At 46.0% G+C, this 22,281-nt stretch overlaps 1 protein-coding gene across 2 annotated transcripts in view; it reads right to left on the reverse strand.

Annotated features, from left to right (window-relative positions):
* Nucleotides 1-22,281, reverse strand: part of LOC119431365 (uncharacterized) — a 233,188-nt gene that overhangs the window by 61,475 nt on the left and 149,432 nt on the right. For both annotated transcript variants that reach the window (XM_049657258.1, XM_049657257.1), the window contains exons 6-7: nucleotides 18,607-18,769; nucleotides 5,664-5,733 (exon numbers count right to left, since the gene is read on the reverse strand). In XM_049657258.1, the coding sequence (XP_049513215.1) occupies nucleotides 5,664-5,733; nucleotides 18,607-18,769 (233 nt within the window). The remainder of the gene's footprint in view (nucleotides 1-5,663; nucleotides 5,734-18,606; nucleotides 18,770-22,281) is intronic.

The raw sequence follows: 22,281 nt of genomic DNA on the forward strand, positions 1-22,281 counted from the left end.
TTGGCCGCGGGCTTTCGTAACTGCGTAGTCGTCAACCACGATGGCGTCGATAGCGGCCGCGGTTTTCTCCGCAGCGGTTGTGGCGAACAGTAGTTTCGTTTTTACTCGGTATGCGCGTCGGCCGCGTGCCTAAAAAAACTGCGTAGTCGCCATCGATGATCGCATAGATAGCGACCGCGGTTTCGACTGCAGTTGTTGCAGCGAATGGTAGTTAATTCGTCCAGACTCAGTGCGTGCGTCGGGCGCGTGCCTTCAGCACCGCAAAGTCGCCGTTCATAATCGTGTCGATAGCGGTCAGGGTTTTTTCCGCAGCGATTGCGGCAAACAGTTGTTTCGTGTTGACTCGGTGCAAAGCTGTCGAGCTTGAAGAGCACCGGCTACATCGCGATTATGTTTTCGCCAGCTCACTGGCGAAAACGGCCTAGAAGAATGAGAAGTACACTGCATTGACACGCGCATATGTGTGGATGTAATATCTTGCTGCTTGGGCATCTGTGACACAGCGTTTGCTGCGAACTCTGGAGCCTTTTGCACTAAGACTGTGCAAAAGGCTCCAACATGTCCATACCCATGATGTCCTCGTGCACATGCAAAGGATGTCCACTGGATGCAGAAAGTGTGGCCAAACGATCATGCGAAGTAAGTCTGGTTAGATAAATTCAGCCCATCCCAAGGAGGATATCCAATGGTCAAATGTTATTGCAGTCATTGGGGTGGTTCCTTACATACATGGCCTTTCGTATTGCCTAAAGAAGAATGGCATAGCCAGCAATCTATTTCGGGGGGTTTCGCTGCCAACTACCAGTGTGTGTGTGTGTGTGTGTGTGTGTGTGTGTGTGTGTGTGTGTGTGTGTGGTGTGTGTGTGTGTGTGTGTGTGTGTGTGTGTGTGTGTGTGTGTGTGTGTGTGTGCGTGCGTGCGTGCGTGTGTGTGTGTGCGCGCGCGCGCGTGCATGCGTGCGTGCGTGTAGAGGTTGTGCACCACACAAACTCCTAGCATTCCTCAGACAAGAATGTCTCAACGAGTATGCACGTTTTTACGTTGCTGAAACAACACTTTGCATAACTTCTACAAAAATTTTGCATTGCTGAGGCGTGCAGCCAGTTTGCATCAAATTTTGCTATCATCCTTATGCTATTTTTAAAAACGATGATATTAAAACAACGTAAATTTCATTTATGAATACATGCATTTATATAATGCATGGCGATGACCTAGCTGGTACATGACTTGTACAAATGAACAGCGCTAAAAATGGGGCCAAACAAAAAGAAGACAGCGCACTATCGTGTGTCTTCTTGTTTGAAGGCCAGACTTGTAGCAGGTCAAGTAACAGTTGAGATAACCGTTGTTTTCCAGCCAGGTCTTTTAGTGAGCGGTAGGGCCACGGCTACGTACGAAAGAGGGTGGGCACTGTTTTGCAAGTCGCCTATCACCCAATCGCGCTTTCGGCGTTACGGGCATGCTATATTATTCTAGATTCAAAAATACAGGAACGAAGTTTTGCGCTAGAACAAATTTCCCTCACTTTCGGTTACCTGCTCTCCGACTTGTTTCAAGAGATGTTTGGAAGTAACTTGTGCAAATAACAATGCATACTGCTTTTTGATCAGACTCAGGAATTGATGAGGCAGACAGCCCGACGCAGGGCTGCTTCCTGTTTAGAAGCCTTTGGAAAATTGCTGCATCCGTAGTTCGTAGTAAAATAAGCGACAGTAGCTCCGAGACATTTGAAAGTGTCATGTCTCCTGATACCCATCTATTCTGCAAATTGCAGAAACGTAAAGACGGGCTCTCCGCAGCAAGCAGCACGCGTTACGACAGGGTAAGTGAACCTCAGCTAGGCGACTGGCCACCAGGCTACAGTCGACTAGTGTTGAGCGATCGGGCAATGACGAGACACTCTCCCTATGTCCATAATTATCCGCCAACTTCGTTCTTGACGCCTTTTATGTGCACCCCCCCCCCTCTCCCCTTCTTAATATTATTTTCCGTTAGTCACTGTCGCACTCTTCAACATACACTGGGTCGTTGAACAGCGCGGCGGCCCCTAACATTCCTATATTTCTGTTTTTGTGTGGACTTCGAGGCTATTCACCTACCTGCCCTCCTAACTATTTGTTATGGAGGTTCCTTATGTTCCCTGGCCAAGCACCCCCTCCTTGATATATTTTTCCGTGCGCAAATCAGCATTCTGTAGGTCTTTTTTTCTTGTCCCATTTTATTGCCCCGTTTTGATTCTTAGCAGAGTGTACAAACAGCAAGCTCTTCTCAAGTTTATTAACATAATAAAAGTCCGAGACAAGGGAAAGAAAAGGCAAAAAAGAGTGTGTGGGGGGAGGGGGGTTGTTTATTATGCGTTTCCTAGACAAGCGAGTCGCAATATTTCCGGAATGCTTTTCTTCCACCTGGTGTGACTGACGATTCGGTCAAGTACCAGAAATGAGAAGCTCTACGATGACACGAAGGTCTGGTGGGGAGCAACAATGCCCCCAAGTTTTATGCACGCGCTCGTCCCATCTTTACCTGAGTATGAAATTTTTAGCGCTGATCCCCCCTCGGCAGTTATGGTAACGATCCGGAATGAGGTGGAGGCACGCCATGAGTTCTGTGCATGAGAGCAGCAATCGCCCCCATGACAACCCCCCCCCCCCCCCCCCTTCGGACAATCCCTAGCTTTCACATTCAAGCGTTCCCTCTTAACAATGCCGCTCTTTAGGAGGCCACCTCCTGAAACTTTCTGTTCTGTGGGAAAGGGGGGGAGTTTGACCTCCCCAAACGCCTTCTCTGGCTACGCCAATGTTGTGCACACTGCAGCAGTTAAGTGTTGGTCATTTTTACTTTTTGCTTTGTATTTGTGCTTAGCTTTTTTTGTGTTTTTCACATTCATGATGATACGTTCGTGTTCACTTGAGCTGAGAAATTGCCTTCACTATCTACATGTAGTTGGACATGCATGCTAGACAGACGTTAGGATTGTCACTAATATATATCTTTAGTAGCACTGACTTCCACGTTACATGTATGCATTATAAGATATATCTCTATTATGGCCTTCTAAGCGTTTAAAATTTTTTTCATAGGAATTCTTTTTCTTTTTCTCTTACACAATTTTTGTACTGCAACACTTATGTCCGTGTCCTTCCTACTGTGATTTCATGTGAGATAGGCAGTACTGTGAAATAAGCAAATACATAAATATAAATAAAGAAAGAAAGAAGATGTAAATAGTGCAGGGTAATGACTGTTTTCCGTACCAACCAAACTTTTAAATGTTTGCACCCTAATCAGGCATCAGGCAAAGAAAAGAAGCTGCACATGTAATGCAGCGAAGAAAGTGCAGTGTCCAGCATAGAAAACAGTACGTACAGTTGACAGTAAAAGGTTACAGACCATGTGAGCACATGCCAAACGTTCTCTATGTGACACTTCAAGTGTGTCAGCTGGTGTCCAGAGCAGCACTAGGCCAAACATGTGTCTTCTTGTTCACTGGCGTGTAAATTTTTTAGCTTGACTCAGCCGTTTTCTATTTTTCTATTTCTCATGCAACGCAATCTCCGGCAGTCGTGGAAAAGTGCTTCTGTCTCAACAGATATCACTTGAACTGATATCGGATGCGTGCCCCTAGGCTAGGTGCTTTACATGAGAATGAGGAAATAGAAAAGCATTGCACGGCACACAAAGCTTGACATACAAGTGAACAACAATAACAACAAGGTTTCGTCAGCAGGTGCTGCATCAATAGGTGGCACGGAGAGGAAATATGGCACACGCTCACGTGGTCTGCCACCTCTTGCTTTTGACTGCACCAGGCGAAGCGGAACTGGTGTATCAATTGCCTTTAACATGTGGGAAATCGTACATCAGTGAAAGTAGGAGATTAGACAGTTTTAGTTTAACGTGGTTACCGGAATAGCGGGCGTACCGAAATAGCGGGATCGAAATGCGCATGCGCAAAACGCTAAACGAGCCATACAGTTTACCGTATGCACGCTATTTCTCAGAGTTAACGTTACCGTGTTAGCGTGTTTACGTAGTGTACGTAAAACATGGCGGCGGTCCCGGCCGCCCACTTCGAACTGAATTTGGAGTTGCTGTTGAATAATTCCCTTCGTTGGTAGGAAATGACTGCGTAAATGGCTTTCACTTACCTTCAGGCAGGATCGACAATATGTTTTTATGGATAATTTAGCGGAGTTTTCGAGATCGCTTCTCGTTTCGAACGCGCCTAAGCCTAACGAAAGAAATTTTCTCCGAGACGTGAGCGCCACCTGTCGATAAAGTCGGAAGATAGGCACGACGACGGCATATGGCCTTCGAGATGGGAGGATTTCGGAGGCTATGGTAGACAGCTTGTACTGCTTGTCTGTTTCGTTGCAGATCAACGGTCATGTGAAGTAAAAATACAACGCGCTCCTGGCTTCTATTGCACTACTTATCGTACTTTCCGGACGCACACACACATAGACTTCGGTGCCCTATGTATGCGAAATTCAAAGCGTAATGGAATAGCATCCCGCACGTAAACTACGCTATCACGCTATACTAGAACTCTCTTTCTGCAAAGTTCGTTTGCGGAACAGTAATGCTATTTCCCATAACCCCGCTATTACGCTAACGCTAAACTAAAACTGTCTATTTATTCTACTCAGATTACAAGAGCACGAGGTCTCTTTAGGGGACATCGAGATTACAGTGGCCAGTACACTCCTGACACTGAGGATGCAAGCCAGATTTCATGAACGCAATAGTCCTGTCAAGAGAAAGAATATTCATAGGGTGTAGGATCATTGAGGCATTCAATATCAGGAGGAGGAAAGAGGGGTGTGTTAGCCACACTTCCCTTAATCTCTCAGACAGGGAATGCCTATTTATGCTCCACATGTAAAACATGTATGTGAATCATGCTGTCATTTACGTACACTTGTATCTTTGTCGTCGTGATAATAACTTAACACTCTGGCTGTATACCAGATAAGTTTTTTTTTTACCAATAAACTCATGCAAGTCTGCGCCCATATCTGTTCTATTTCTTGCCTTGAGTGCAATCTTGTCCCTCATTTGTACCCATTCACTTGTTTTGATAGACTAACCCACAAAAGGCTTCCCATTTGACTTCAGAGCATGGCACTGATATCTGCAATTTGCATGACTGCATCTACATGCTTCGGGTCATGGGACCACACCCGTGAATAACCTCGGAGTTTGGCTCGGTAACCCTAGGTGGCAAGTCAAACTGCATTCGTTCCTTAGCATGGCTTATTGAGGAGCTTGTGTTTCAGCTAGCTAGTATGTAATGAGCATTAAATGCCCCTTTCGTATCATCCTGTTGCTTGGTCAGCTCATGCCACTTTGGCGCACGCGATCACAGGGTGGGGTTGGCATGTTTGCAAAGCCAGGGTCTGCTTCCCACCCGAACGTAGCAACCCAACAAGATAAAGAAAAGTATTGGCATCTTCAGGCATTGTAGTCAAATTATTTTCATCGGATTAACTTTGCACTCTAAGCTACAGATAACATCGTCGTTAATAATATTTAGCAATATACACTTGGCTGATAAATATTTTCCTGCCCCTCTGAGGTCCTCTGAAAGGCACTTCAAGAAATTCTGCCTTGCACCTTGCAAGTAAAAGCAAGAATCAAGTTCTTAAAGCAAGCACTCACAAAAATGGTTCCCAGGACCAGCATAATGGTGACCTTTGAAAGCAGCGAAAAGGCCAGGGTTGATGCCAATCTGCAAAGATGGAGAAGTGCGTGATGCGCAATCCCACAAGAGCTACACACTACTTTTGATCCTAGCACACCAGCACTCAGTGTCAAATTTGTGCGGGGCAATTCTAACAATAACGGTGTTAACAGTAAATCTTATAAAACAATGAGAAGCCCTTGTACTGTGAACTTGTGTGCGTTTTCTGTAGTAAAACAAACCTGGTTATGGCATTGAAATTTGGCTGGTGGGTGTCTGTGCTGAAAGGAAACGGAAGGCGAAATCCTAGAAAAGAAAATTACAGCCGAACTCATCTCATGATGACTGCCAGTGGTAATGCGACTAGCATTCAAGCAATGTAGCAACACACTGTATGTCTCAAGTCACTTTTATTTACCATCTCTAGTGGTCATTCTGAGACTTCTGTTGGTTCGGCTATATGCGACATACTGTGGCATCATCCCACTTTGTTATGGAACTAGCTTGTCATGGTCGCCCATAAGCATAGTGGCATGAAAACAACTGTATGACCCCGACGCAATGGCAACAATTGAATGAAAAAAAAAAAGGAATTACGTCAATGGAACAACAAAAGCGGTATGACGATGGCAAGACAATAATGAGAAGACGATTATTATACGATGACGATGGTATAACGACGAGAGCGTGATGACAAAGATATGAGGACAATGAGATGACAAGTGTATGATGACGATGGTGTGACGAAGACGTTATGAAGACAACTGGATGACGAAGCTGGAATGACATGACCACGACGGCCAAACGGCGGTATCACAACGACGGCCTAACAGCGGTGTTGCAACCGAGGGTCCGACGATTTGTGTTATCCATTTTGCAGGCGGAGTAAGGGAACGTGGGACTGGGCCCAACACCCAAGACGTTTACACACAAGTTTATATTACATTATTTACATGAGTTTCTCAAGAAATACGGAACATAAGAGGTTCGCATTCAAGTTCAAGCTGTCGACGATCTTCACCAAGAGTCTGTCCCCTCTTTTAACCCTTTCGTTCTCTTTTTCCCATCGCCTTCCCCCAGTCCGGCACCAGGAGACGGATGTCACCATGTCCCACCAATCCGGAGGTTGGTAGCACTTTCTCTTTGAAGAGAGCTTTATACAAAGCACAGGCACATCACTGGGCCCGAATAGGGGAAAAGGGAAGCACATTGACGCCTCCGGCACGGAAGTGTGGGCAGATGACGAGTGACATGAAGGAATGCGCCCTTCTGGCCGAGCCCAACTGCCGGCCACGAGTCGTCATGGTCGGGGGTGGCTCAGACAAGATCGTCGCTCGTTCACCATTATCTCCTTGAGCGACCGTTTTCAAGGGTAAACAGCCAATCACAACAGCGGTATCACACCGACAGCCTAAAAGCGGTATCACAACGATGACCTAACGGCAATATCACGACTGCAGTATTCTCCCTCTTTGCTATAGCACTCGCTTGCCAAGGTGACCCATGAGCACGGCGGCATGTTGGTGGCTGTATGATGCCAACGAAGTGACCACGATGGAATGACGTCAACGAAACAGCAAAGGCAGTATGACGACTACTGCATTGTGACAACAAGGTGTCGATTTTTAAATGACGACGATGATATAATGACGACAGGTTGATCACGACGACATGAAGACAATGGGAATCTATGACGACAATGGCTTGCCGGTGACGGTATGACAACAACTGGACAAAAAAAAAGCCGGCAGATCCCATGCCCTGTGGGAATCGATGTTATGCGAAGCAGCCTTGCGGAGAGCTTACCAAGTTAACGAAACGACCATGAGAGCACCAAGACGTAAGACCCCTATGAAGAATTGAGAAGAGAGCGCAACGACTCCTGATAGCCTTTTTGCAAAACACAGGGCTCAGCGACACCTGGTGACACACCCCTGATCTCAACTCAAAGGAGGATCAGGCAGAACAATTGCCAGCTATGTGTGTCAGGCTAACCCCGCCTGCTTCAACATTACCATCGCCACCACCACCAAGATGTAGGCGGCTGTTTCATGACACGCATATGATGACATTCATGCTATGAGTCCTCAGGAGTTCCTTTTGCTATGCCTACGAGACCTTCAGCCGAAGGCCTTAGTCATGCTCAAGGCTATGACTTCGACCGTCAAACTTTAACCTTTTCCTTCACTTAGTGCCACATCCGACCCCATTCCATTGGTTTTGGAGGTTTTAACCCATTCCATTAATCTTTTTTCACTGAGTCATTGTCTTTTTTGCCAAGTCATGCTCATGACTATGGCTTCAACGACCATCCTTTAGTGTTTCCTTCACTTAGTACCACGTCCGAACTCATTTCAGTGGTTTTTGAGTGTTAATGTTTTTTTGCTGAGTCGTCGTCAATTTTCCCGAGTTATGCTCATGACTACAGCTTCTACCACCATCCGTTAGTGTTTCCTTCACTTAGAACCAACGTCCAAACCCATTTTAGTGGTTCTTGAGTGTTGATATTTTTGCTGACTCATTGTCATTTTTGTTGAGTCATGGTCATGACTATGGCTTCTACCACTATCCTTTAGTGTTTCCTTCTCTTAGCACCCACGTCCGAACCCATTTCAGTGGTTTTTTAGTGTTAATGTTTTTTTCGCTGGGTAAATGTCATTTTAGGCAGATGTTTCATGACCTACATGACACGCATGTCATTACATTCATGTCATGATCAATCATTTATGTTTGTCATACACTGTTGTCATGCTATGCAAATTTTGGTACCTACCAAGTTAATGAAACGACCATGAGCAAGCCAAGACGTAGGCGGCTGGATAGATAGATACTGTCAAAGTGGCAAATGTTCCCCAAGAAATGCTTTGCATTTAAAGGGACACTAAAGAGAAACCGGAAGTTGAGCTTAAATGGTAGATTATCCTTTCACGATCACAACTATACCATTCTTACTGCAAACAGATGTTTAATAAGCGAGAAAATAGCAAAAAACTGAAGGTTTTCTCAAGCAGCTGTTCCCTCAATGCTGCCTTCATCAAACCCCCGACCGGTGCCCCTGCAGCAGCAAACTGGCGGCTTGGTGAGTGCTGAATGTCATTAAATAAAGCCATGAAATAACCATACCGAGTACGTGCGCAACTTTCTACGCTTGTTCTGTCTGTCGGGAACATCGTCGCCTGGCGGACCGGACGCTTCGCCTTCCATCGACGAAAACAAAGCTCTGCATTCCGCCGGCACGGCCGGCGGCTCACCGCCATCGCACGCGGAAACACCTACCGCTCGAGCACGGAGGATCATTTCGCGCTCCGTTTCACTGAATATCGCTGAAATGCAGTCCTGCTTCCCTGGCGAGCTCTTCGTTGCAAGGTTCAGCGGCAGCAACGGTATCCATCGCGGCGAACGCAAACGCAGCGACCATGCATGCAGCCATGATGCATCCAGCGCCTCGGCCGTTTACGAAAGCGGTGACGTATCATGGCGCATTCCGATTCGCTGAGAGCAATGCAATCTGTGACGACACTGCTTCAGCGCCAAATCTGGGGTGAGAGAAATTGAGGAAGAAATTTTTGGTCTTTGTTTACGAATTTCTCCACTAATAACTCGTATTTTTGCACCCAACAAAAACTGCATGCATTCCTCTTTTATTCCAGCTGAACTTCCTGCTTCTCTTTAGTGTCTCTTTAAAAGCTAGAATGACGAAGATGGCATGACTACGACGGCATGACGATTACAATTTGACAATGGATGGATGATAGCAACTGTCAGACGACAATGCAATGACAATGATCACATGGCATAGGCGGCATAATAATAATCGAATGACGTTAGCATAATTACAACAGAATGACGAAGAACTGAAGTCGATGGAACGACGAAGGCGGTATGACGACAATGGCAATGGGATGACATTACTGAAGAAATGACGGTGGTAAAATGGCAGCGTGACAATGACGGTATGACAACCATTGTATGACGACAACGACATGACGAGAGTTGTATGATGAAGTTATAATGATGACGATGAAACAACCGCAACGGCATCACAACCACGGTATGACAACAAATGTATGACGAAGACACAATTGACAATGTTATGAGAATGACATGGCAATGAGTGTACGACGATGGTGGCATGATGACGACTGTATCATGAAGCCTGTATGACGAAGATGGCGTGACAACTACGGCATGACTAGAGTCAAATGACAATGCTGGAGTGAGGACGATGGAACTACCATGCTGGTATCACAGCAACGGTGTGTCAACGAATGCCTGACTGTATGATGATGGCATGATGAGAGTTGGACGACAAAGCTGCAATGACGACAATGCAATGACCACGATGGCATCACGACTACAAGCAAGTACCTAGCGGCCCAAGCTAAACAACTTGGGTGACTGGGTCAGCGTATGAGGCTAGATAGATAGATAGATAGCTAGGTGGGCTCAAAATGGCTAAAGTGAGAAAAGAATGCTAACCGCACTAAAAAAAAAAAATGCAAACCACAACCAGCCGCCTGCATGCCGCACCTTTGCCGCCTTGTCAGCCTCGCGTGCCTTTCCCGTCACCCTTCCAAAACATGACTTGACTTCTCCGAGGGACGTTCGTCATTGCTGCCAACTCGTGTTTTAAAGGGGTGAAAGTGAGCCAGGGGAGACATGCGAAAAGCTGGCGGACCCAGCAAGAGTGATGGCTCGTATTCTTTTTTTTTCATTTCCATGATTTCACGTTCCTTTTCCTTTCAGCACCAAAACTCTGTAGCCAGATTTAATTGCTATGACTAGGGGTGTGCGAATACCGAGTAGTACATTAGAAATCAAATATCAAATGGAACAAATAAAAAAAAACGAATATCGAATTGAATATCAGGAAATGTTTCACAAAACTTAATACTTACTAATTTTGGGCAAGAAAATATGGTGCTACACATGCTCGGGAGTCTCCTAGCATTGCATAGCAAGAATGTAGCAATATAGGTACATAAAATATACGTGAGCCATTCCACTCTGTCAAGGTGGATGACCAGTGAAGCTGTTTAGCACATGACACAGAGTGGACACAGAAGTTTGATCAAAGGTACGAACACATTTTATTGTCTTGAGTGGTGGTGATCGCGACGAAAGGCACACACACATTCATTCTCGTCTTTGTTCTCATTGTTGCTCTTTGTAGGCACGTTGCTCCTCGGGAGTGCCCACTAAACGCAATCTCTCCATAAGGAGGAGAGAAGAGAAGTGAAGTTCAAAATGAAGAACGGCACCTTGTCTCGTACAGAAGAACCTCGGTGATACGAATCTTGTGGGGTCGCGTGAAATATTTGTATCACCCAAAATTCTTATCATCAAAACATACACAAGATCAAGAAAAAATGAATTTATTTATAAATTTTATAATGAATTATAAATAGCAGAAGGAATTCCTATAGTGGAACCCCATTGATACGTTCCTCGCTGCTGCGTTTTCCCGGCTGCTACGTTGGGTTTTCGCGGTCCCAACCTAGATCTTACATTTACTTCCATGTATTAGGTTCCTCTTGATAAGTCGCCAATCTGTAATTTTCCTGCATCTTACGTTGCGTTTGAATGTGGCAGTCACGTACATTTAGCGGTGCAGCCAGCTTGTACGTTGCAACAAGTGACCAGTGCGTTGCAACAAGCGACCGACACAATGCAGATATGGCGCAGCCGCGCCAGCGCCGTATCACAAGGCTGTATCTTGAAAGTCATCTGCGACGTGCGCAAAGTGGGCACCCGCAAGGGCCTCATCTTCAAAACGACTTGCGATGTTGACAAAGTGCGCTTAGTGCCGAATACCTTAGTATGCACTGTGCTTTCGACGTTTAGCTCACGTTGAAGCGAGAGACAGCCGCTGCTGCTGTGTTTCCTTACTCAGCGAACTCCCGCGGTCATCAAGCGAGATGAGTTCGTGTTTACATTTGCGCGCGTGACACCGTGCATGTTAATTTGGTTAGTAAGCAAAGGTTTACAAGTTTATGCAGCCAATAAAACTACTATCCTTACTTCGTACAGCTGTCTACTAATTTGCTATCGCAATCGTTGCCTCGCCTTTCGGGCGAAACTGCGACTTCTTTTTCTTTCTCCTTTTTTCGCGGTCCCTTGAAAAGTGTATCAACTATCTGTGTGCGTTTTGTTCTTGCCCAAATCATCAATGATCGCCTTCTGGAAGGCGTAAAAGTGCACGCGCATAATCTCAAGATTGTTTTCGCATGCCACTGAAGGCCTCAGCACGTCAAGTGCAGGGAGCATTTTGACCGTCGTGGCTGCTACCGTGGTCATCATTGCTGCAGAAACCTTCGTCGTCTTTCTCGCAGGTTAAAGCATCAGCTAGGCTAGAGTGTACTAGAATACGATTGAGTGGGATGAGCGGCTGGGGTGGCGCATGCTTTGCAGTGAGGTGCCCGACGACGAAAAATACTGTGGCAGTGCTGCGATCGAAGTGGATTGGGCTGCATCAAGGTTGCGCCGTTGGAAACTGCTCGCGACACTGCTCGGCAGGGTCATTCGTACTACTTCGCGTGCTGGTATTTGCGTTCAGACCGCTCAAATAGTTCATGATTGCATATGACATGTATTCCTTTCTTTCTCTTCTTTCTTTTCTTTTATTTTTTAATGCCGCTTGGTGATTGCATGTGCATTGCGGCTGCAGTGTTGGCTTTCATTCTACTATGTTATTGTACGGTTCCCTTTGGAGAACAAATATTTTTCTCGTTCATCAAGCAGCATGTATCACTCGTGTGTTTTGGTGCACGTATAGTTTTCCATCAGTAGGTCTTGCGAAACACAGATGAAGAAACATATGTAACCTTCCTGCTTGCCGCTTCAAACAAGTAAAGCATATCTGCCCCATCCGGCGCTTTGTACTCAGATTTACGGGAAGCATTGTTATAGATTAAAAATAGAGTAAACTGCAGTGCAACATTTATTCAAGTTTCCGCCTTCCTCGCATAACAGAATGTGGAGCAATTGGTACCGGGTCGTTAATTGCAGTCGGACCTTGAGCGCCGAAAACGGTTTTAGTTATTCATTCTATATGCTAATATTTGGCCGTAAACCGTACGTGGAATTTTTTTGCCAGTTGATACTTCAGAAAAGAAAAGAAAAGAAAGAAAGCCTGCATGGTAGCCTAATTAGTGGCTATATAGTGGATACGGCATTGCTAGAGTATACTAGAATGGGGGAGTGGGTCCAGCGGATGCCTTGGCAAGCCGAGGGTGAAGCAAAAAACGTTGAAATTGTGGCGGCGCTTCCGTCACCTTATTCTGAATCTCCGGCCAATAAACGTTGGCTCCGGTTATTTCGGCAGCACTCATTGGCTGAGGCGAGCTCGCGGGCCGAGTAGCTGTCGTCTGCTCGATGCACCGTCATTGTTGGGTCGTTTGCATTCTTTCCGCCGCTCTTTTTCCATTTTATTTACAATAGATCGGTGGGGAATAATATCAGTGTTGCCGCCACCGAGTATCTGCCTGTCAAAGCTCCATGCAACTGCGGTAGGGTCTCCGACGCGACAAGCGTCTGGCCGGCGCGCGAGGCTGCTCATTTGGGAGAAAGTGACGGTGGCGCCACCAACTTTTCAATAAAAAAAGCCTCAGCGGGGAGCCTGCGTTGGACCCACTCGCCCAATCTAGTACACTCTAGCGTTGCGCTGCTAAACTGGAGCTCCTAGGTTCAATCCAGGTCGCGGAATTCGATGGCAACGAAATGGAAAAACACTCGTGCACTTCTATTTAGATGCACGTTAAAGAACCCCAGGTGGTGAAAAATAAACCGGGTGCCTCATAATCATATCGTGGTTTCGCCACGTACAACCAAAAAATTTGTTTAAATTAAAAATAAAAGCAGGTGGCAGCTTTTTTCTAGGGGTGTAAACAAAATAAATTATTCTCGAGTCTGATTTCCGAGAAAAACATGTTACGACTATCCTATATTTCCTACATAAATGTAATGTCGTTCCCAAATGTATATCCGCTCAACTCATCAGTTTGTATATTATAAACGGCTGCTTTCAGTTATCCGGTGCACTATCATAACGACAATAATGAAGCAATTAAAGGAACGGCATAGTTCGCATACATGTAGAGATATGTGTAGATCTGCTGCGTTCATTGAAGAAGATTAGTGTGGTACCACATGCCGCACCCAGTTTTAATGGCTTGCAAACATGGTGAGACTGTCAAAAAAATTTTTCTTTGCCTGAATCAAGTTAGCAGATTTACAGCCTTTATATTGAATGACAGCTAGGAACTTGTTAAGCAGGACTTATTAACACCAGTGCGCTAATTCTCTCAGGAAGTGTGCAACAGCCACGACTCTCCAGCAGCATAATCATTCAGAATAACAGTCCTCACTTGAATCGGTCACTCACCTTTGAGACTTCAGTAGTGCTGGTACGCATTACATTTGAACGGAAACGACCATTCGGCGTCGTACAGTATATCAATAACACTTGCATATTAGTATATATATATATATATATATATATATATATACACATGTGAGGAGTTTTTGCCTTATATACGTGTGAGCTATTTTTGCCTGCTATGAAGATTATTCCTGCGAATGAGAGTTTTATGTGCAGTATTCACTAATAACTGTGTTTGTTACTGCAAACATGTGCGCTTATTCCGGTCAGGAGTTCTCACCTTTTCAATTAGTGCATTTAGAATATTTGATATTCTTTCCCTTACATATATATTGTGAATATATATGTCTATGCATCCTTTGATTTAATTACCTAGAAATGCGTGCCATGCAGTTAACAAACCTGGTTTATTCACTCTAATACAGTGGAATCTCGATGATACGAATCTCTCGGGGTCACAAACACTATTCGTATTAGCCGAAATTCGTATCATCGAAACACAATTAAAACTAGCTAAATTAAAGAGTCAGACGTGAACTCACTCAGGCACACGTACGTAAAAAGCATTTACAGTATAGACCACTTATAACGTAACCGTTTATAGTGCAGAACTGGCTACAACGCGGCCTTTTCCGACTCTCGTTTACCCTCCCATAGAACTCCATGTATACGCATACCGCCTACAGTGCAGCCGCGTGAGACAAAATTGCGGCCTCCGCGGGAAAATCTCGCCGACAAGGGCGGTAGCGAGCACGAGGTACGCCCACCGATGGGAGAGGAGATCAATGAGGGCGAAGCGGAGGAGGAGCATGAGACGTGGAGCACAAGTCCAAGGGCGATAAAGTCGTCACCGTGCGCCGTATGTGCGAGTGCAAGTGAGCGGGGGATGCACGCCTTCACGGACAGCGAATGCACAGCGGAGAGCAAACGCGACTTCTGTTGTGCGAAAGGCCGTGGGGGTATGGGAGGGAGGGAGGGCGGGGGGATGACGCTGTGCTGCGACGCCAAATGCATATCTTGCAACCGATCGCAAGGGTAACTGGCGACGCAATCTCCCCACGCGAAAGGAGCAAAGCGGGAAGGTAGTGCGGGAGGGAGGGAGTTTGGGGGGGGCTTCTACTCTCCCAACAAATGCGTGCTTGTAATTTGCGCCTGTGCCGGCTGTCGGTGTTGTCACGCGCTCCCAGTGGCGCACCGACGGGGGGGGATTCGGGGGTTGGAACCCCCCCCCTGAGGCCGACTAAACCCCCCCTTTTGTTTAACCCCTTTTCTTTCCTTACGCATTTGAGTACTGCAACTAAGATGTAAGACGCGCAATTGTCTGCACACTCGCAAAAAGCCCATTTTTTTGACAATTCCCCGTGAAGAAATCGAAATTAGTGCTGTTTAGACGGTATTGGCAAACTGTCAACCCCCCCCTGGCAGAGATCCTGGGTGCGCTACTGCGCGCACCGTATCTTGAAAGCGATCTCCACACGGCTCTGACCTTTGTATGCGCTGTGCTTACGCTGCTCAGTTTCCGTTGAAGCGATAGACCGCACGAACCTTCGCTTGCTGCGGCTGCTGCATGTGGGGAAGCGCGGCCGCCGCAGCGAGTGAAGAGACAAATGGAAAAGCACAAAAGCAACAAAAGCGCAACCGCTTCAAACTTTTCGCGCCCAGTCGCGGCTTCCGCGCTGTCCGGCACCGCGTCCGCGCCTCCGCACCAAACGAGAAAGGGAAAACGCGCGTGACTGCGCGCTGTTCTCTTTCGCGGCCGTCGGTGGGGCGGCGTTTATTCGTATCAACCGACGCAGGTCAAAAATCTATTCGCAACAACCGTTCTCTAGCATGTTGCAAAGAAATGGGGTTCGTCTGGGACCTCAGAAAAATTCGTATCATCCGGAAATTCGTATTAGCCGTGATCGTATCATCGAGATTCCACTGTACTGTTTTCTTCGATCAATGTCCCTGATCAATATCCACCAACAAGCAGCGAGCGTAAAATAACACAATATCAATAATGAAATTTTCTTACGTAGCTTCATGTTGCAGCTACAACGCTCATTACCAGTTACTTTTAGAAGGCATTGTTAAAAATAGCAGTTCACCTGGCTAAAACTACATTTGGTACCGGCCGTCAAGAGTCATGGGCGCACCAAAACAACTAAAACATTAAAAAAAATGTACTGCACAGACGTTCTGCGAGAAAAACTGGGCGCCCACCAGCGTTCGCGCGCTTGCCAGCAGACGACGCGCTTGACAACGACAGCAAAATTAGACGTCGTGTTGTATAATCTATGCCTCAAATATATATGTGTGGCAAAATGGTGTAAACATAAATTTGCAGTAGAAGTACTAAAGCACTATTTTAAGAGCGTACTATGCGCAATCGGCCTCGGCGCTGGCAGCAAAGTACTTTGAATATGCTGTGGAGCACGTCTCCGCCCCAATCCAGTACGCTTGCAGTGCCCTCGCACAATTTTTTCACACTCAGCGCCTCAGCGGGAGAGCGCTGTTCGAACCACTCAACCATATTCTAGTACACTCTAGCTAGGCTGTGATGTGGTCCGGTCCGCTCGACGTGGGGACCAATGAGAGATTGCGCAGCCGCGTGACATAGCCAGTTGCTTGGCGACTATGGATCCCATCAAAATCCCGCTATGCCAGCTTGTCTATGCCGATCGCTCCGCTGGCTCGGCCACCGCCGCCACTGTTGCCCACGCGTTCGTATGATCCACAGCAGCGCGGCGACATATTTGTAACAGCCTATGTTTTTCATATTATGAGCAATGTATTTCGGCCGCGGAATGTTATGAATTCGTATCACACCGAAATTCGTACCAGCCATGATCATATCACTGGGGTTTTACTGTATACACGTGCGGCGTTCTACTCCGGCATCAACTGCGTACTTTGCGTGGCCACGCACGCCTTATGTTGAAAGCGACCTGCAGATGGCTCATACCTTTTTGCGTGCTGTGTTCTCATTGCTCAGTTTGCGTTGAAGCGATAGACAGCATGAAGATCACTTCGCTCGCTGCTGCTGCTGTGCTTCCTCATGCCAGCGTTTTGACAGCAAGTGTCCGCGATCATAGAGTGTGATGTGTTCATGTTTGCCTGTGCGCGCTGACACCATTAATTTAGTAAGCAAATGTTTCCAAGTTTATACGCCGATAAAACTACTATTCTTACATCACATAGCTGTCTACTAATTTGCTATCACAATCGATGATTTGCCTTTCGGGCGAAACTGCGACTTTTTTACCATAAAACACTACAAAAGCTGACAGTGCATCGGCTGCTCATTGTTATATCTGACATATTCTTAAAACAGCTATCGTTATAAGTGTTTATAATTGGGTTCAACTGTATTTCTTTCTGCCAAAGTAAATTGTTTTGATGTCAGTCCCCCTGTTTCTTTTCATGCAACCCAGTCACAACAATTATCGGTTATAACAATAGAATTTTCTTGGCATTTGAATATCGCTATAAGTGGCTTCAACTGTACAGCAAACTTGATACAGCCACAATACTCGAAATCGCTTGCTCATGGTCATCGGCAATAGTCTATGAAAGCAACTTCACTAAAGAGATATAACTAAATAGAATCTGTTGCTGGGCTAGTTGATTCTTAACTTGCCAGTTTAACAAGCACACATCGTAGATGGGACAAAAGAAAGCAAGCACTTGTCCCGTGACTGCTTTCTTTTGCCCATCTAAGGTGTAAACCTGCAAGTACTATACTCACGTCGCCGACTACTACATGCAGAGCACAAGTGACAGCTCATCTTTGTAACCAGGAATGGCACACCGGGCATGTGCCCCCCTTCCGACCGCAGTCAAGTGCATCGATCTCCAATCAAGTTTTGCATCATCACCTCATTTCTCCCTCTTCCTCTCCTTAACCCTTTACCCCAGTTGTGGAGTAGGAAGCAAAATACAAGCTTCTAATGCGAACCTATTCCATCATTAAACTTTTATCTCTCCTCTATATCCAATAAAAGTGGCCAAGCTCAATTTTATTTGACAATTAAAAAGAATGTAATTAATTTTCTTTATAATCAATAGTGACTATACAATTTACCGGTTGTAATTGGGACAGATTAAATCAAGCAAGCTAGTACCACACTTCTAAGTGTGGTACCACCAACCCTGTCCCACATTTAGATTGTTCAGTTAGCCCGTAGCTAAACAAGACATTTTGCAGGCACTGATTTTTCTCTTGCACTCGAGTTGATAATTCCTTTAAGTATCCCTTCAATTTTCAGTCTTAGTGCAACCACTATATCATTAGCACAAGCAAAAATGCATTGCGACTGCTTTCTTCATTAATGCATCTTAGCTGTACTACTTACTTCAGTGTAGTAGTCCTTTGTGATGAATCTTGACAGAAGCATTTTAGCCGACCCAAGCAGCCACAGGTATTCCTTTTGCAATGTCATATTCTGTTCATACAAGGACTTTAAATTATTAAGGTTAACTGGGCATGCTTTCTTTGAGTAGTCTTAAGACTTTGAGCAGAAACCTGTGCCAGCTATACAGTAGAGGGAAAGACATACGATGACAATGTCCAGGTTGGGCACCAAATGGTCGGGCAAGGTCCGCTTGGCAACTTCTTCCTCAGGCATGCCCTCGAAGCGGTCAATACGCTTTCTCTGCTTGAACGAATCCGTTATCTTTTCCTGCTTCAGAGGGCGGCGGCCATCATCCATGTTGTCAAGCCTGCAGAGGAGGTTGGCAATGGAATCAGGCACACAGCTTCTCACATGATGTTCAGACTTGTCAAAGCTCCATGTGAGGAAACAAGGGCGCTCAATACCACTTGATGATACACTGGCATAAGGCTGAGGCCAGCTCCCATGTTCTCCACCACCTTATGGAATTCTACCAGGCACAGAAGAAACTTTACTATGTCTGTTTCTGTCAGTGTTTATGGGGGTGCCAACCAAACTGCATCTGATCAAGTGAGCAGGTGCATTAGTTGACGCAATTTCAGCTTGGGCAAGTGAGCAAATAAGAGCAAATATGACATCTTGCTTTCAGCATCTGATAAACTGAGTAAATATGTAGGGTGTTCTTTTTTAGCTGTACTAAATTTTAAAAATTGGAGCAATCTAAATCACTGTGACATTATTGCGACCATTAGAGCGTAAACATTAACAGCCCCTAGAGAACAAGTAATTTGCCCAGTTATGTGTGTACTTAATGAAGTTACAATAATTAAGATTCTGATTATTTATCTTAGGTGGCTAAAGCAAATTAGCAGTTTGGAGTCTGTTCTCAAAAATATCTAATGGAGTGAATAAAGGGGCCCTGAACCACTTTTTATCGAACTGGAGAAAGACATTTGAAGTGAAAATCGGCTAATTCAGAATCACTTTGCCGCAAAAAGTACTTCAATGCGTTCAGCAGAAGCGGAGTTATTGGCAATCAAACACGGCCTCCGTTGTGTTCCCCTTCCTCCTCCAAAGTCTTGCACTGCAAAGGCTACGGCGTCACTGTGACGTCCGACACATCACCGTGGCATGCAGTTCAAATTTGGTGCCTACGCCACGTAAGCCAAACGCGGCTGTCCTCAGAGAGCCGCAGTGCGCATAGCCAGTGGACTCGTGGCGGCACCCCGCGGCGGCCGCGGTGTAGCCGACCGCAGCAACCAATAGCAGCTGCGTATTGGAGTGTGCTTTATTATGAAATAAAGCACACAGAAAAGAGTGAGGATCATGGTTTCTGTTGAAAAGAGAGCGTTTGAGAAAAAGGTGACTTCGCGCTCCACTTGCGAGCTCCACGGACCACGTACGACAGCAGAACTTGGCTGAGATGTTCACAACAGCGTATGCTACCCGCAGACTATGTTATTTCACCAAGCCCGAGGGGTGGTTCAGGGCCCCTTTAAATATTCAATAAACAAGCTCTTGTGAGAGCTTTGCTCCACCTGTGTACGTAACTCTTCCACCTTTGTGTTGCAGGCTGTATAGAACAGAACATCCTCTGCCAGCCCTGTGTGGTTGCCAAATCTTAATATCCCTCACTGGTCCTTCATCTTGAATGAGCAAAATGCATGCAGGTGCAAGGCAGCTTGCAGCTGCAATGAAATCAAGTTAGCTGTGTTTTAAACACAGTGGGCAATGAGGCCTTTGAAAACAAATCACAATATTTTAACGATGTTGAGGAACATAGGCTAATAAAACAACAATATTTATCAAGGGCCCACGACTCAAAGTCATTGCGGTCGTGAAGTATGCCCGGTAGTCGCGTTCTAATACTGGCATCGAACCGTCTTCTACTTTCTCCTCGCGTGATAACTCGTGCGCATGGCGCATGCGAGTCGGGTCCAACCGGCTACTCGTGCCACGATGATCGTTGCCTGTTGTTGCTGAACAGCACCACGGTACGGCACGCACAGTGTCTACTTGAATGTGGTCAAGTTGTCGCAGCAATTGCTTGCATGCCTCGGGTCACAGTGTATTGAATATCTGGTGTAACATTAAAGGCACCAGAGATTACATCGGTCTGCATGGGTAGCAATAAACTATATTTCGCTCGAACAAATTCGTGGATAAGACTGAAACCATTGCTTTTTAAATCTTTTAAAGCTCCAAGTTATAATAGTGTGACTTCTTGACAATAACAAAAAACGTGCTGACTTTCAACTGGGAATCTTTATTGCACACGAAAGATACACACATGTCCCTTAAAGCCCCTCCGTCCATGCACCACTGCCGCTTTTGCTAAGTAGCAACAACCTTTGATGTGCACTGCTGTTCCCCGATTCATCAAATCAGTTCCGCTACCACAATTTCCACTTTCAGAGTTTCTGCTTTCAGTAGTTCGCTTCTGGAATTTCCAGTTCCCGAACATCTGTTTGTTGCTTGCTCACACCTCTACTGCACAGCAGTGGCAGATGGCGTCACTTCCACCCAAACTTAGAAGTTGTGCGGATGAGCAAGTGAGGAGGAGAGGTTGGCAGTACTTGACCTGGCCAGTAAAAAGATTCATGGAGGGTCCTCCTCACTATCTGGTGAGCACTGCGTTGCTTATGACAACATTAAAGGAGCCACAATCTGGCAACAAACAACCTTGCATCCCACAGCCAGTCCCGTCAAGTCCACACTCACTAAGCCAGCTTTATATCTACAATGATCATGATACGCCCATATTCTTGCTTACCACCATTGTGGCAAACGCTCGTCCCAATTTCCTTTGGTACAAACCCTCAGAATTCCACAGCAGCTGGCAGTGCCTTTACATCTAGTTACATGAATGCTTTCGCAAGTAAGGTCATAGAGGGACACCGTGGCGAGACCAGCCACGCGCATCCTCGCTGTGCCAGTCGAGTTGCCGCGCCACCCTTGCCATCTGACCTTCCTCGTAATGAACTTATAGTGTCTTTGATCTCCAAGATCAAAGAAACTGGCCTCACAGTCCCTCAATGTGCTGCCTCATAGGCCCCCTGCAAACTCATCACCAGAAGCGTTTTGCCCACTGCAGACAATGAGCCTGTGGTTGGCCGTTGTTTCATTGGCACCAATTCCTCCAAACTTTTTGCATGCACCTCGTCAAATGCTACCACAACACGTCTCAGACGCATCCCAGCATGCCACTGGGCTTTTCTTCCCAACTCTGACGAACATTCTGACGAGAGTATTACAGTTGCATCCACCGAGCAAGCCCAGTCCTGTTTTTTGTGAGCTTATCCTCGACTGCAATGTACAGCGATGCTCTTTTCTATGAGTGCCATGAAATGAAAAGGCCTGTGTTGATATCACATCAACACATCACGCATCAAGCTCACAACAGGGGCGGTATTCTGTAAGAGTCTACCTAGTGGACTGTTCATTTCGGCTGTCGCTGATTGGCTGCTGCTTGATGTGCAGGAAGGTGCCAGCCAGTATCCTTCCTGCACGTCAAGCAGCAGCCAATCAGCAACAGCCAAAATGGACAGTCCACTAGGTAGACTCTCACAGAATACCGCCCCAGCTGCCTACTGCACAACTGTCATCTTCCTTGTGCTCTGGAACATCAGATTGTGATCCCTACACAACCTACTTGTGATCCCACCACAACCAAGACTTCGTTTGCAGCCGCTCTCCCAAGCAAGACCAATTGTGTGCACCCCTAAGTCAAACCCTTTCTCCCATGGACTCTCTAATCCCATTCGCATCGGCCTGCAATGAAGTAATTTTGTCTCGTATCTCCATTTATGTTTGGATCCTGTTTCTTTCGATGCTCCTACT

This window comes from Dermacentor silvarum, chromosome 10 (genome assembly GCF_013339745.2).
Source record: "Dermacentor silvarum isolate Dsil-2018 chromosome 10, BIME_Dsil_1.4, whole genome shotgun sequence".
Taxonomy (NCBI): domain Eukaryota; kingdom Metazoa; phylum Arthropoda; class Arachnida; order Ixodida; family Ixodidae; genus Dermacentor; species Dermacentor silvarum.